This window comes from Rhipicephalus microplus, chromosome 8 (genome assembly GCF_043290135.1).
Source record: "Rhipicephalus microplus isolate Deutch F79 chromosome 8, USDA_Rmic, whole genome shotgun sequence".
NCBI lineage: Eukaryota > Metazoa > Arthropoda > Arachnida > Ixodida > Ixodidae > Rhipicephalus > Rhipicephalus microplus.
Genome location: NC_134707.1, coordinates 66,619,936 through 66,636,905, shown reverse-complemented (window position 1 = coordinate 66,636,905; position 16,970 = coordinate 66,619,936). Strand labels below are relative to the sequence as shown.

Genomic DNA, 16,970 nt, shown 5'->3' with positions numbered 1-16,970 from the left:
GGCAGACAGCGCGACGCCTACACAAATCAAGCTGCTGGTTCTCCAAAGCATTCACACCACGTTCATTCTTTGCAAGTATACAATCAGTTTCATCATCTGCAGTTTCCACGTTCAATGTGTACTTGTGTTTTCCAGTACGTACCAGCCAGCCTCGCCCACCAGAACTCCAGCACTTACCGGACTGCTGCACTCTCCTGTGAAGCTAAAGTGTGTTTACAGAAATTTCGTGGGACTTGGAACTCTTTCCTTTTTTGACAGTGTTCACTTTTAGGCCATGCACGTTCAGTTTTTAATTTCTGTTCGTCTAACGCGACTTTAATTTCTGTTCGTCTAACGCGACTATATATATATATATATATATATATATATATATATATATATATATATATATATATATATATATATATATATTCGGGTGTGTGTGTCTGTCTGTGTGTGCATCCCAGCTTACAAGTGAGGTAGGCTAGCCCCCCTCGCAAAAAGAGTTAGTGTGCCACTAATACTGACACTGTAAAATGAAATGCGAGCAGAGGCGAGTGTGGCTGTTGGTCTGCGTAGCCTCAAGACGTTCGATATTGTAGAGGCTGCATGTTGAACTGAAATATGAATTCATTTTGCACTTCGCCAATCTTTGTTTGCTTCCGGCATCACCGTAGCGCTAGAATTGCTTTCTGGGTGCCTATAGGATACACCTGGTGAGAATAAATAATTAGTAAACTTCTACGCGCAAAAATTCAAACAAGTAACGCAAAAGATCAGGCGCTCGTCGAAGTCTCTTGTGCTCATTTTCTGAATTTTTTCGCGCTGAGAAGTTTAGTAATCGATTACCAAACAGCTCAATGCCACACTTTACAATAAAGCACAATCACATACAAAACCAAACGTAAGTATTGCTGTTATGCCCAAATTACTTTGGATAGAGAAAGATACGTCAAGCACCAGAAATAATTGGAAAGAGGGAACATCATATATAGGCAGCATCGCCTACCACATGTCAATCCTGCCAACAGCCAATCAGAGCAAGAATTTAACTCAATGATGACCAAAAATGAAGGCACAAATAATCGTAGAAAGGAAAGCGTATTGAAGTTGATGCGGACCATCGGGCTAGCCGACTGACGCTAGGCGGCCCATACAATGTGGATTGCCACCTATCCCTTTGTTGACATTTTTTATGATTAAGATAGTAGGTGCTTTGATTCTTGCACGTTGTCATTGATCATATGGTCCTTCTTCTTCGATATTTTTAACCATACCTCCTAAATTCAAGCAAAAAAAGTACCACATAGTACCTAAGTAGTTTTACTGCTGTATTTATACTCAAAACATTTTGCAGTCAGTATCATTCTCCCGAGAATTTTTTTGGGGGGAGTGAGCTTTTAAATTACTACATTCTGCTCTAAAGTGTACTGATATAGTAGAAAAAGAATATATAATGAAAGATGGTGGTGCCACTTTAAAAGCGGTTTTACAATTGGTGCGAAGATACAATGGTAGTTTATGTGGCGTTAGCCCTGCCCCGCCGCGGTGGTCTAGTGGCTAAGGTACTCGGCTGCTGACCCGCAGTTCGCGGGTTCAAATCCCGGCTGCGGCGGCTGCATTTTCGATTTAGGCGGAAATGTTGTAGGCCCGTGTGCTCAGATTTGGGTGCACGTTAAAGAACCCCACGTGGTCGAAATTTCCGGAGCCCTCCACTACGGCGTCTCTCATAATCATATGGTGGTTTTGGGACGTTAAAACCCACATATCAATCAATCAATGCGGCGTTATCTTTGGCCTACACATTCTTGAACAGTGATAAGCTACTTCTCAGAGTAAAGTCGGCTGTCTACGTGAGCAGCAGGGCCACGTTATGTAAAACGGCACCTCTTATAATATAACAGCATTCGGAGATGGGGGCACCCCATGGCCGTGAATTTTAGAAAAGCAAGAAAAATACTCGGTTAAATATCTCGCAACCCTACTATACTATTATATACGCAGCGTGTTCCACACTATACAAAAGCGGGCCGTATTGTCTATATTTACGTTTCTCTGACAACGCAGACCTAATTTTATTCCTCGTTTTCATTAGCAAATTATTCAATGATAACCTGGTCGGCTTTAATGATATGGTTTATTATACTATCTTTGTAAGAAAAGCGTTTCAGGATATAGTGTCTCCTAAATATTGTTGCATGAACCTGAGCCTGCAGATACACCTGCACACTTTTTCTACAAAACTTACAGCCAAACTTCTCAAGAAAAGGCAACTGCTATTAAAATGTACGGCTACAGTAAAGAAAACGCAATCACATACGTGACGAAAGGTAAGTTTCGCTGTTATGCCTTCTGTATCAGTTTATGTTAATTTTGGATGCACAATGCGTAAATCCGAAAAGTTAAAGCGCCACTTACCTGTCCCCATACCGAATTTTAGTCAGACAGAGAAAGTTGTTGGGTGTCTGATGAGGAACATTTTGCCACAAAACATTTTCGAATCGGTTCATCACGAGTGGAGAAAACAGGCTTTTTGAAGCGGCGCGAAACGAGCTCGAAACCCTTGCCGCTCTTCTGCGTAGCCTTTGCAAGCCAAAGCTCTTTCCCACGCTTTCCGGCATCTGACCAAGAGGTGACATGCGCAAGACGTGCCCAAACAAGTGCATCCCCCAAGCACGTGAGCGACGTTGCTTTGTTGACCAGCATTATTTTGTGGTCTTCTGCCAGTTTCTGCCGCATGATTTGGAAATGCTGAATTAGACATGGTAGAGTAAATGAGCACAATGAGTGCACGAACGCGTAAGAGCCTTCCACGGCGGTCGTCTGCTTAATGCTCTGACCACGGGGACACGAACGCATTCGAAACGCTGGCACCTTAGCTCCGCATCTCGTAGCGTTTCACGGGAAATAATGAAAGAAAACGCGCACAGTTTTTAGTCGTCTCATTATTTATTTCATTTTTAATATTCTCTTGAAGTAACAAATACAAAGCTACACAGGTTGTGTTGGATAATTTTTGCCAAGTCACGTGGTATACTGCTGCCAACGTCAGAGCAGAGTCATCTACGTAGATGACCAACGTCACTGCATCTCTGTGTACGTAGGGCCATTCACACGTCCACGCCATGCCCTCATTCTCTAAGCGTGCGCCGGCAGAGGGGAAGAGAAGCAGCGTTCGTTTTGAATTTTGACCCATTTCCGGGGTGCGTAGCGTTGCAAATTTTGGCAGACGTTATCATGACCGCCTTATCTACGCATTGCGCGTGTCAGCTCAAACTAGTCAAACCTGGTGAGTGGCCCTTTAAACACTTACCGTTGACTAGATAAAGCAGCAAGATCTTAGGCGTGCGTTTTGTGTGGGCGGAATTTTTATGCCAGCACTACCTGTAAGAACACTGAGACTTCCTCTGAAATAATGTGTATTTGCTCTTTTTTCATGATTTGTTACAAAGGAGGTGACCAGTAAAATTAATCCAGTGAAGTAAATGTTTATTGAAGGGATTGATAGACTCAGTTAGGTGCGTCATTTAACCATAAAAAGAAATCACGAGTGCTTTTAGGATCAATTGGGGTCTGAAGGCAGTGTTGCTGATATTCGCAGTAAAAACAGCTGTAAAAACACCCATGTAAAAGTACAGCAAGCTAAGTTTATTATGCCAAAATATTTTATTTACGCGCTCGCTGTGTTATTACAGCAGAAGAGCACAAACATTTTCTCTTATCATTGCTGCAATTTACTGAGGTTTGTTTGACTTTTGCCCTCAAGAACACCACCAAAGGTAACAGAAATGCCCTGCTATTGCACTAAGTCAAAAATAAATATTTCCCCAACAAAGAAACGCTATCTAAATCCGTCTTGTTTATTATCGTAGCAGTCTGTATTGGTTTTCACCTTGTTGTGCGGAGTTTCGAATAGTGTAGCGCATTTTCCCTGGTTTCTCGCTTCTTGACGCATCTAGCGTGTGATTTGCTTGTGAACGCGTCATATAATCAAGAGAATCGTTCGGCTTTAAGTCAGTTCCCTGGGGTAAGCTGAATGGCGTTGTATTTTTTTTCTTTTTTCAAACGTCATTTGATGTTTGACAATCACTGAAGATTACACGAACTGCACACATTGTCACCAAGTATAGAAATCACTTCTGTATGTTTTGAAGCAATGGGACTTTTCACACATTACCAGCAAGGGTCACAATTTCACAAATTGGACATTTTAAGCCTTGTTGTATATATCATTGTTTAGTTTTCGGCTCATAACTCTATCTCATGCTACTTAACCTCAAAAGGCAGCATTTAGAGCATTGCACACTCATCGTAATGTTTTAAAAATACGTTGCTCGGCACTTCAATGGTTTCAAAAAACAAATAGCTAATCAAATAAAGCTGTAATCTCTAACTTCTGGGGTTGAACTGCGAAAAAAAACCAGATGCATAGTTCCAAGGTTGAAGGTACGAGCCACCGTAATCCCATAAAATAAGTAGGTGCGATAAAACACTTTCCTAATGTTTAATTGCATCTACTCCTAAACAATTTCCCACACACACTGCAGTCATGCACTATGCATAATTTTTATGTTCGCTCGTAGATGGACAAGTTTTCACGGACGTCCTCGCATACTCTGACGATAATTGCTACGTAGTCTACGCTCTTGGCGCAGACGGAACTGAGGGAGGTACGTAAGTTTAGTGACTTCCATTCCAACCAGAAATTGTAACACAGCACTCTCGTGAAGGTATCGCGCATTTTTCCTGAAGTATTCACTCTGAGTGTTTTCAAAATTGAGGTTCTAGATAACTGAACGAGCTGCTTGTTACCTGTTTTTCTCTTCGCTTAACAGAGAGCACAGTTCATGAGTTTCTTATTTGCGACATAAATAGATGAATGATATTCTTTCTTGTTAATTATGCACGTGTTGTAGACGCCATCTAAAAGAAGTGCACACAAAAATAGTTTATATAACTCTTTTTTTCTCATTAGAAGCTTCGTTCAACCTTTATTCATAGATCCATATCATTGATGACAACGACACAAATGTTTCTGCAGCTAAAACTGTTAGCCTATCCAAGAAAATGTAAGATAAGCAATGCGAGCAAGTGCGCTCAAAATGTTGTTTTTTTTATTCTCTTTTTGGGCGCTGACTCAAGCATCGCTGTAAAAAACACCGTATATATATATGAAGAAGCTTCCTTGGCTGAATAAACTTCTACACTAATCCACTAAAACTGCAGTCTGCCATTCTTTTATCACCACAGGGTCATTGAATTACTAATATTTTGTTTGCGAACATACAGAAAAACACATTTAGTAGAAAACAATAAATGTATTCCACCCGCTATTGATTGTTAAAATCGGCAACATTTATGAGTGCATATAAAAATTTTTCCTCATAATTTTATCCTAAACAGTAACGCGGGATTGTTCGTACCGATAACACGCCTATCACTATGTATTTAACGAAAAACGCTTATTGTACCTGCTTCTCAAATTCAGTGGCGTATTAAACTCATGAAAATATGGGTGACCCCAAAACTGGGGGATGAACACAGCCTCAATATGGGTAATGAGCCCCAGCAGGCAAGATAGCCTTTGGGTATAGTGCTAACAGCCAAAGCTACGGAACACAGTCGAAATAATTGTACAATGCAGCGAGAACACATTGCACACATTGCGTCATGTGCGTACTTATTTCAAGGCGTGTTTTGTAAGAATAGGAGCGTCATTTAGCATATCAGGCCTTCGTATACTTTGAAGTATTTATTACTCTGTTTCAGAATGTGCGCAAATTATTCTGAGATGAATCGATAAACATACTTGAGTTTTTATCACTGTGTATGCTGAAGAAGTATGAATATCTGGTAGGTTACAACAAAAACACCACACCGAAGAATACTTTTTTTTAATTGTTTCGTAACTATGCATCGTTTCACGTTGTGTTGAGCCATTGATTTTCAGCTTAGAAACATGTTTGTCGTATTCTGTGGCACTTATCTATACCTTGCATTCTATTCCAGGTTACGAACTGTGGGCCAAAGATTTCAAGAAAGTTCCAACCAGTTGTCTGGAAAAGTTCAATGAGTACGCAGCCGGTCTACCGGTACGGGGCGTATTCACAAGTGATTGCCCTTCAGCGAGAGAATAACTTGAAAGTTTCATGCTTTGAACGTCAACTGTAGTATTGGCAACTCACGCCTCCATGTTTGAAGCAGTGCGTTTGACGATATCAATCACCTAGGTTTCTTGTGTTTTGTACTTTCTAGTCACTGCTGCCACCTAGCAGGAGTATTCCCAAATAAAATACTTTGTAGGCGGAATACAGCGTCCAATTATCAATTATCAGATGCTTGTACAGTGCTCAACTCGGTTGTTCATAACGGCAGAGCATCGTGTGCGAAACAGCATGGGCGACACCTGCTGTCGCAAATAGACCACAAGTGAGCACGCGTGGCGCCAGTGGTGTGCCTTCCTCGCAATACTGATCCCTGATTATCACCGCGGATGCTCAACCACTCTGGCCATCAAAAGTGCTCAAAGCGATTTTTCGAGAAAACAAAAAAAAAACAAGAAAGAAAGACGAATTAAAACCGTTGTCGCTGTGATATGGTATCACGAAGCGACAATTTTTCTTTTTTGTTGTTTTACTTAGATTTCGTAATGTTGACAGTGATTCGACGGCCAAAGCCGCCATCTCGGCTGCCGAGATAAGGAACTGTGGAAACTGCAGGGCAGGCACACAATTGGTGTCGCGCATACTCAGATGTGGCGTATTTGTGACTGATAATATGGCTCCTTCTGTTTCGCGCGCGACGCCAGTTACCATACACGATAAAAAGCTTAGTTTCACAATCACAGAAACAAGCAACTCGTAGCACCCAACACAGTACATGCAACATCAGCCCTGATATAGTACACTGACCAGCAATCCAGCTCGTATTCTCATTCACTGAACATAAATTTTTCACGAACACGCACAGCACATAGTGGTGCCCCCTCCCCCTCTCCAAATGCTCTGAAATAGAAACTACCTAGAGTCGTAGCATTCAAGCATGTAATAGACATTTAAAGATAAACATTCAGCAGAAATCTGCTGGACGAAATCCTTAAGTTAAAAACTGTCTAGCCAAGTTTGGTTTTCAGTTATGAAAGCTGTCTTTACGTTTCGAGATTTATTAGGTCGCTTCAAGAGAAGACTGTCTGGCCGGCTGACTCCAAAGCTAGCACGTTTGCTTTACTCATTGTTTCCCTTTTAACTATTAGTCTTCCAGCCACTTTTGAGAAAGTGCTGCCTATTTCGTTGGCCTCGATTGCCGTGCACTTGCGCAATCGAGAGGGTTTATGTTCGTAGGTTTCGTGTGAGTTTACCAAGATTCCAAGTACTGCTTTATGGTGCGCCTACTTTCCAATTCATTAACTTAGTGTACGACAACTTACGACAAGCTGAGCGTGTAAAGATTTCGCACGCAATACCTATGACTGGCCCAGTAAAGAATTTCGCTAAAAGCAGATTAACACATTCTTCATTCTTTCAATCACTCTAACCAGCAGCAAGGCAGAAAGCCGTATGTACTTAATACATTTTAAAAACAAACAATGTTTTCTTACCTGTTTGGTTGAACTCTGTGGGCCTTTTTTGTTTTTCTTTGTGTGATGCACACGCCGTGAACTTAGGTAGCTGTTCATTTCTCCCTCGGATTCTGAATATACAATTAAGGATTCCACAAACATTAGAATATCGCTTTACAATAAGACTTGCTGCACTTGCACGAGACTATAAAAACGTGTCCTGAAAGGCATTGAGAAGTATGCTTTTTTTGTAATAATGGTCACAGAGACTTTAAGAAATTCAGTTTTGTTTTCTAGCAGCATAATTTTCAGTTAGGACGGTTCAGACAAGCCAGACTAAACATTTCAGTAATATGATTTCAGTAAAGACAGCAGCACTAATGTTAGTCTTGCAAAAGTGCATGACCACATACAGTAAATAAGGCGCAATAATAATACGATTGAGATATCCCAAGTGGTAAATTTACGGCTGCACATTTGTTCTGAACGTTTTATTTTATTAAGTAAAATCTAATCACTACGCGAACACTGGAATGCCACAACGCAAGTAGTATTCCTGAACGATATCCCACTTTAAAAAATTATTTAGTACAGCGGAATACAACAAGGCTGCACTCTTGCCGTGTTTGTCGTGAGGCTGTTTACCCGTGTATACATTTGTTAAGCTTACTCAGAAATCTTTTTTCTGGGCGGGGATACAATTTCTCTTTATGCATATTCATGCACGGGCTTACACGTGCGCATACGAACACAAAATGTACCTTCTCAATCAGGTTTTCTTACTTCAAAATCTGTAAAATTTACAGTTTTATACACCAGTGTCCTCGGCATGCGGACGAGCAGCTGTCGAGTTCAGTCAAGGACGCTATTCCGAAGAGCGGCCACCGCCCGAGCAGCACACAGGCAGCCGAATCGAATCTCTTCCTGTGCTACTTAACTTTTTTGATCTACTCCATCGGTGCATGAGGTGCCTTCCGGTCACGCACGAAGAAATATCTTTTTCATTCTCTTCAATTCTATGCTTCTTCCTTCAGGCATAACACGAGACGGTAGGTAGCGAGTCGGGCGTAAATAGTACCGACGCATCTGTGAAGCGGCTACAGCACAAGCTCTTCGGCTGCCAAACGCCATTCTTCCTGTACGCATTCTTACAATCTCTACTGTAGGTGTGATAAAGAGGGGTGTGACTGTGCAGCGTTCAGAAACTCAACACATAACTAGGAAAGCTCACCACGCTATCCATATTACGCTTACGTGCGCAACGGCCATGTTATTTATTTGGCGAGTTGCCATAGCGGCGAGAGATGGCAATAAGTGCAGAATCAGAAGTAGGGCCCTGTTAGTTATGCATGGTATAACTGTCAGTTCTAGCGCAAGAATAAACAAAAAGGAAGAGAGGGCAAGCGCTTTCTCGCGACTAAACATTTTATTAGAAAAACAAGAATATATATACAGGAAATCAAAAAAGAACGCATGCGTGTGATGGCTTGTATATATATTCTTCCTTTTCTAAGAAACAGTTTAGTTGCGAGAAAGCGCTTGTCTACTCTTCCCTTTTGTTTACTCGTGCGCTTGAACTGACAGTAATACTAGGTGCAGACTAGGTATTTTTTATATACGTGTTTTATTACGAGTCTTTACTAATACAAGAGTCCATAATATTTCTGTTACTAAAATTTATTTTATAATGCTGCATAAATGTTTTCTCAATAGAAATAAACAATTTCATCATCGTCATTGACGCGGAAGGCAAAAGCACACGACATCTGAGCGAACCAAGAATCGATGTACTTCACGTTGACAGGGTAGTGCTTTTGCAAACGGCGCGATGGCGTAAGATACAAATCTTGTTTAGAAGAACAGATACCTGGGCGAGATTGTAGAGATTCACGATGGTACTGAGAAGCGTTAATAAGCATCGTGTCCTTTTTTATCAAACTGCGCGTAGCTGCAAGGCCAACCATGCACGTCGACATTGAGCAGCCATTTGAGAAACAAAAAAGGCAGCTTAGAAAACTAAACATAGGTCTGCGTATTCTGATCTGAAGAGCACAAATAAGCAAAGCATGCGGTTTATAAAAGCATGGCAAGTTACCAGTCATATTCAGGAGGTCAGCGTCATAGTAGCCTCCTTTAGAAGAGCCTTCGCCGTCCCAGTACACAAAATAGGTGTCCACAGGCGTAAACTCGTTGATGACTTTCGGGTCGAAGTTCCATACATGATCTGACCACAGAACACCTACCAATTTAGAGAACGATAGCTGTACCTTTCGGCTGTGGTATCAAAATAACATGCAAATATGTAACGGCGGCGTACTGAACTGCAATACCGTGAGGCGATATGGTGCTCTTAGTACTATCATCATCAATAAAGAGACGCATTTCTTCGCTGCGAGTGGGAGAACTCGCGGCTGCTTTGCGCTGCTCGCTTTCTCTGGTATTTGTTTTTCGCTGCTAACTCGCGCTTCGCGTCTGTGATTATCGCCAGATGACCTAGCTGGCCTCGAATGCCAAAAACAACGTCGATCAAGTAAGGTTTGCATCGTTTATTGCGAGTGTCCAAGCCGGTGACACCAATGTATACGGTCAAGTCCAAACAAAACAAGTAACTCATGCATATCGAAAGCTTTGAACCCATGTATAAAGACTCTTGAAAGCTAACAAGCATATGCATTTAACTGAACGTCGAGATCGCTGAACTGACGTCCCTCTGTTTGTGTTGCGGCGCTCGAGTTTAATAACGGGTCTTCAGGACAAGGGTTCGATTCTGCAGTCAGATGCGGCGCTTGCCCAATAGTGTTGACCTTGAAGTGAAGGGAATACATGATGTGGAATCGGGAAGGAAACATGCACATTGCCGATAGATAGCTCGCGCAGGGAGAGCAATATTGTTTTCTAAATTAGTTAAATAAGCAATTGCGGAGGCGTGCAGTTCTGAAATTTTCTCGCTCTGCAATACTACATTGAGTTCTTCACAGTTGTGCAGTGTCGCGTCATGTCGACAGGGTTGGCACTAGTTTTACTTCTCAGCCATGAGCCCATAACATAGATAGTATGTATTTAGGTGATGGGCGTAAAAGTATTTCAGCATTAACACAGCAATCATACCCACAAAATGAAAGAATTTCGTCTGTCAGTGATGATGAGCCCCTATAATTGCAGTTGTTTACCCGTGTTTACATTTCTGTAACGCTTAGCCATGTAATTTGTTTGAGCTGGCCGGGAGTCTTACTTTTTTTTCTAAGAATATTCGCATGCAAGGGGTTTCATGTGCGCGTACCCACGTACACAGAATGTATCGATCGAGTCTCAGGCTGATGGCGAAGGTGTCAGCTCAAACCACCTCTAAATCTGAATGCGGTATAATGGAGTGTGCATTGGGTAAATATTATTTAGCTCAGAATTCCCTCGAAGTCTTTGCAAAATATCAAGCACGTGTCATCGATATTCACCAATAAAGGGTAAATTTCATCATGTACAGTACGGTATTTTATTATAAACACATAGTGTATACGCGTACGTGCATTACCTATTCATTTACAAAGAGAAAAAACCATGCATATCGTCAATCTGTGTAAGTGGCCAGGGCTGGTACCTCTCATTTTGAAGTATACTTCGCATTACAACTAGGCCACCATCAAAACGTGATTGCGTTTGCATGTGTGCGAGTACATAAATTCACAAAATGTAACGAGTTTACAGCCGATGGCAAATGTATAGCGCCTCAAACCACACCTCTGACTGCGTTATACACGTGGCACTCATTGGCTCAGAAATCCCTCGAATTCTTTGTGAAATATCAAGCAAATATCTTCAATATTCACCGATCACGCATCAATTTCATTGTGTTCAGTATCGTAAGAGGTCGTTACGAAATATCAAGAACATGTCATCGATATTCACCGATCGTGCATCAATTTCATCGTGTGCAGTATCGTAATAAGTCCTTGCGAAATTTTAAGCACATGTCATCGATATTCACCGATCATGCATATTAAGCATTATCGTATGAAGTCGTGCGAAATATCAAACACTTATCATTGATACTCTGAGATCATGCATCAATTTCATTGTGTTCAGCATCGTATCAAATCATTGCGAAATATCAAGCCATATCATCGATATTCACCAATCATGCATCAATTTCATCGTGTTCAGTATGGTGTTAAGTCTTTGCGAAATATCAAACACAAGTCATCGATATTCACCGATCATGCATCAATTTCATCGTGTGCAGTACGTAACAATTCGTAGCGAAATATCAAGCACATGTCATCGATATGCACCGATCATGCATCATAAGCAGTACCGTATTCAGTCATTGCGAAATATCAAGCACATGTCATCGATATTCACCGATCAAGTGTCGATTTCATCGTGTGCAGTATATTAACGCGTCATTGAAAAATACCAAGCACACGTCTTCGATATTCACCGATCCCGCATAAATTTCATGTGCAGTATCGTAATAGGTCATTGCGAAATATCAAGCACATGTCATCGATATTCTGCGAACGTGCATCAATTTCATCATGTGCAGTATCGTATTTTAATAATAACCTGGTGTGTACAGATACATCTTTTACAAAAAAAAGCATATATTCTATATACAATGTTCGCATGCAATCTGCATGTCCGCGCGTGTAAAAAAATCTGCACCAAGAAAAGGCTAGAAAGTGTGCGGCAGATAACTGCATAGCATAATAAAGAAACGGTGGGTGTCTTCAGCATCACCTATTCAATTTCATTTGTTGAAATCGCACAAATGACACAATCACGGTCCATTTAAAATCACCCAAACACAAGCTCTAGACTGTAATTGGGCTTATGTGTGTGTTATTGTGTCGTTATGGCGCTACTTCAATTATTTTTATCGCTTCTCAAGTAGTCAATTGGTGTATAAGAAAAAATGTATTGGTTCATACATTTTTGAAAACCACAAAATAACAAAAAAGCAAGTTACAGCTATGTGGCGGGGGCTGCCACCCAAACAGGGGGTTATATATACCTACATATACCTACTTCAATTGACGTTCACATTTCTATGTGCCAATTTAAAATGAAAGTAGAAGTTTTTTGCAAATCAGTTAGAAAACTGTGTTCTAAACCTAAAGCTCCTTTACTATTGCATAAAACTCTAGCCAAAACCTGTACCAACTGTGCGAAGGAAGTGGAGGAAGGGAACTAGATGTTGTAGTGTCATTTAGGAGCAGCAAGTGAAAACAAAATTTCTGCAGCATTACCTCTGGGTGCGTTTTTTGCAAGCTGCTTAACGCAACGCAAGTACTTTTGCTTTCGTTTGTTAATTACATTTTTTTACAACAGATGTCGCAAAATCTGAATAGTTTTTGGTTGAAACAAAAACCTAGTTTTTTGGTCATTAAGCATTACGGCTTGGTGGCGCTAGCCTCCGTCCGATCTAAAGGGTACAGCCATGTCCATCCATCCATCCATCCATCCATCCATCCATCCATCTAATTTTTTGCTCTATAGTGAACACAATTTTTATACATAGGATCTACGGGGAGTTTCCCAAATAAAGTAATTAAGGAGCTGGCACTTGCGGTGACCGTGTTCTGTGATAACTGTTCGTTGTACGATAAGATTCGATTGCATGGTCGATTATGTGTACATAACTCCGACTGCAAATTCAGTCAGTAAAAAAGCTTATGGCTCAAGTTATTGCCCTATTGCAATGGGGCGCTGGCCGTGACGTATGCTCTGTAGGCACTGGCCGTCACGTATGTATGGCCGTCACGCTGCATTTTCTAGCTTAAATAAAACGGCCACAAGGTGTTTCTCCGTGTAGTACCGTTTTCTTCTGGGCTCGAACTACGCAATGTGTACTGTTATATTTGGCCTCTCTGCATGTTGTTATTGCTCAAACGTGTCCGCCGCTCAGGAAATTTCTTGAATGGTACACTCTAAGGCAAAATTACCCTAAAGAGAAGTGACGGAGCCCAATAGGCGCGCGCGATGAACGGATAGACTGTTGAGGAGCAACCACTGAGGGAAGCGTGCCGCGCGAAACCACACGTGCCAAAGGGATGACCGCCCGCGGATTGCAGGCAGCGCGAAAAGCGTTGCAAAGGTGCCCAGTTTCCTCCTCCCTTCTCCTCCTCTGCTGGCTCAGTCTTTCCCCGTATTTTGCCGGCGACGGGTGGCGTGTTACGTCGCGCTCAGAGTGCTCGACAACGGCCGTCCGGATTCTAAGAATTACGACGTGGTGCTTGTCTGTACGCTTGGAGGAACGTGGGCTGCTGCTATTGCGTTTCGCTGCACCCATGAAGTCTGTAGCAGGTCTCGACATGGCAACACGCCACGCTGTATATATCTGGCTTCAAGATAGTCACGACTAACACACGACACGAACAGTTGGGGAGGCCAATATGGCGGCCGAAAAGTCAACAGGCCTATCGGATATAATATTCAGTCCAACTCAGGGCAGAAAACAGCGCTGGATTCTAAGGCAAGTAGGTTATCATTCTTTATTCTACTCTACTTGTCGCGTGTGCGAAACGGATCGCGCTTGCCGGCAATGGGCTCGGTCATGTTGTATATCGCACGCACGAGATGCATTGCGAAGGTCAGCTTCGGCGTCTGCAGTGCGCCTGTGCTTTGCTACTGCCTGTAAATTGGCCGCCATTGCCATTGGCCTCCCGTACGCTCGTTCATCGAGTGCTCGCCTGTCTTCGCCGCCGCGATGAGCTCCGGGCTAACGATATTGGGCTGAGACTTTGTCGTTGTGTTGGCAGCCGTCGAAAACACGTTGCGGGTTCTCGTAAAAAGCTTGGTTGTGGTATGTCGTAGCTCTAAGAGCACCAGCACGGGCTGGCAGGGCTTTTGCTTGCGTCGGAACTCACTCGGTCGGAACTCAAAGTCGGTCGACATTACAGTCGGTTGCAAGTAGCTCTGCTCCGTCCGCTGGCCGCAGACTCGCATTTGCGTGCTGCACTCGCTCGAGTTTGTGGAAAAGAGCCACATTATCGTCGATTTCTTCGGCGCTAGCTCCAAACCAGCTCGGCGCTGTTCGGGGCGGCGACGAAGCGTACGCTCGCTTTCGTGTTCAAAGTTTTCTGGCGGCAGACACTCCGCGTGCAACGCCGTGTTTGGTCACGCGTTCGCTTGCTCAATGTGAACCACGTCGCTCGCTTAGGACTCGCCGACTTGTTAGCGGCACGCAGGTTCGCGGAGTTGTGGCTGCAGCCGCCGCTACTTAGCATTTGCGCTACGGGGATCAAAATGAGTCTTTGACGATGTGTGACATCACGGTGAAATTATTAGCGTGTCTTATCTCACATATGTTTTCATATCACCTTGCATGTATTTCTCTTATCCATTTGTAACCATCCTCTGTCACGTGTGACTTAGTATTTTACATACTAATTGTGCAGCGGTCGGCACACAACATGCTGAAGACTGTGTGCGCTGGCAGTCTGTGATGCCTGACATCCATCACTTTCGTCAGAGCAGATTCCGATTGACTGTGCGACTTGCGAAGAGAAAGTTTTTTGTGTGTCATATTTTGACGCTTGTTTTTATATATCGTGCACGTACTTGTCATATGCGTGCATCTTTATCTTCTGTCACGTGTGTATAACTATTTTTACTATCTTATTGTACGTACAGCCGGAGAACACAACAGGCAGAAGGCTGCGTGCGCTGGCGTCTGCAATGCCTGTCATTTATCGCTTCTGTCAGAGGAGCTACCCAAGGAGTAAACAAGATTTGACAACGAGACTGCACTCGTACACTTCACCCTAAATTCACATAAAAGAATGAAGAAACTTTATGCGTATGTGGAAAAATAGAAGATTTCGATGTCTCACTTTTGTCTTTCGTTGTTGCCGTGACTGCGAAAGCAGTCATACATAGGTGGCTAACTACTTTTTCGCGTGTTCTTTTCTGCGCATTGTGTTGCTCACTGCGCAGAAAAACAGGCAAAAAAGTAGTAGGCCTGCGGAAAATAAAGAAAAAAAACAATGCTTGAACTGGGGACAAAAACTTCATTAGATTGGAGTATTTGAGTGGACCAACCATTTGTCCGGCAAGGTGCAACTGTGAGGACTAACGGTTGCCCGGTAAGGTGTAAATGTAGGGATTAACAGTTGCTCTATAAGGTGCAAATGGGAGGACTAAATGTTAGTTTTTTGAGGGGGATTGTGAGACTAACGGTTACTCACTAAGGTGTAAATGTGAGGTCTCGATGTTAGTCCCTAGAGTTCTTCTTTGGGGCCTTACTATTATACTCAGTGCTGTTAGTCCCTAAAGGAATTAATGGTTGTGGCAGCCACATTACCCCCCAAAAGGACGAACTACACAATCTTTTAACACCCTTTTGCCTTAGAGTGTAGCTATTTCTTTAAACCGGCACGAAAGTTTCCTGGTTTTTCATGGTAATTTGAGTGAGCTGGTAAGCTAATATAATTGGTTGAACGTGCAGCGCAGACGAGACTGAGCGTGGGGTAAGTGTGCACCCAATTTTTTTATCCGTCGCCTGTGCCGCGATGCACGGCAAACAAGTCTTTCGGTTTGGAGGTGTTTACGCGTTTGGAGAGATGGGGGGGGGGGGAGGAGGTTTTCCGGAAATTTTGACAATCTAGTGTTCTTTAACATGCACTGACATCACACAGTACACCGGCCTCTACCATTAGCCTCCGCCGAAATGTGACCAGGATTGAACCCACGACGTTCGGGTCAGCAGCAGAGCACCATAACTATTGATCCACCATGGCGGACCGTTAATCTTGCCTTTGGTCATCGTTCAATGCAGAAAAATGCTTTTACAAAGACGGAATAAACGAGCCACGCAGACAGACTGTACGAGTGACTCTTCCCATCTACGAGGTGTTGTTCTTCCAGTCAGAAGTGCTTATTCGTGAGCTAGTTGGTATAGCATAATCTAGTATAAGACACACGAAAAAACACGCGCGAAACCACAAACGATTGCGCTCTGTCAATTGAAACGCCGCAAATGACGAATATTGTGGTCTTTGGCCTGTTTATGCAAAACGACTTACATACTCAAAAATGAGTCTATTGAAAAAACACTCGTTTGCTTATTGTTTTCTTGACACTTTCAACGATTCTACATTTGATTAATTCAGACGATTTGTTCGGACTTATGAAACTCGAGCGAACGAGCTTTTGCTGTAGACACACCCATAAAAAGCATGACGCCACTGCTTTACACGTTTTATGCTGGGTGAATTGTTGAATAATTCACGGCATTGTGATTGTAGTGCTAAAAGAGACTGATTGCATCGTACGACAAAACAAATGCTTGTTCCGTCGAATCTGTCAACATTCTTTCTATCAGATTTTTCACCACATGGCCAGTTTATTTTGAGCATGTGCTCACACCAGTTCTAACACTCCAATTTGATTGTTTTGTTTATCGGTATTGACTGCTTAAATGCATGAGAGAACCGAA

General features: G+C 42.6%; 1 protein-coding gene and 1 long non-coding RNA gene across 2 annotated transcripts in view; both read left to right on the top strand.

Moving 5' to 3' along the window:
• LOC142768578 (female-specific histamine-binding protein 1-like) overlaps window positions 1–6,288 on the top strand; it is a 14,202-nt gene extending 7,914 nt beyond the window's left edge. Inside the window, exons 3-5 of the mRNA XM_075870567.1 lie at window positions 2,230–2,309; window positions 4,563–4,649; window positions 5,989–6,288. Of these exons, the coding sequence (XP_075726682.1) occupies window positions 2,230–2,309; window positions 4,563–4,649; window positions 5,989–6,116 (295 nt within the window). The 3' untranslated portion in view covers window positions 6,117–6,288. The remainder of the gene's footprint in view (window positions 1–2,229; window positions 2,310–4,562; window positions 4,650–5,988) is intronic.
• A 7,400-nt stretch (window positions 6,289–13,688) lies between these two features.
• Window positions 13,689–15,365, top strand: LOC119165860 (uncharacterized). The gene is made up of 2 exons (XR_005109044.2): window positions 13,689–14,010; window positions 15,167–15,365. It is a non-coding gene; the product is annotated as an uncharacterized LOC119165860 (long non-coding RNA).
• The last annotated feature ends 1,605 nt before the right edge of the window (window positions 15,366–16,970 follow it).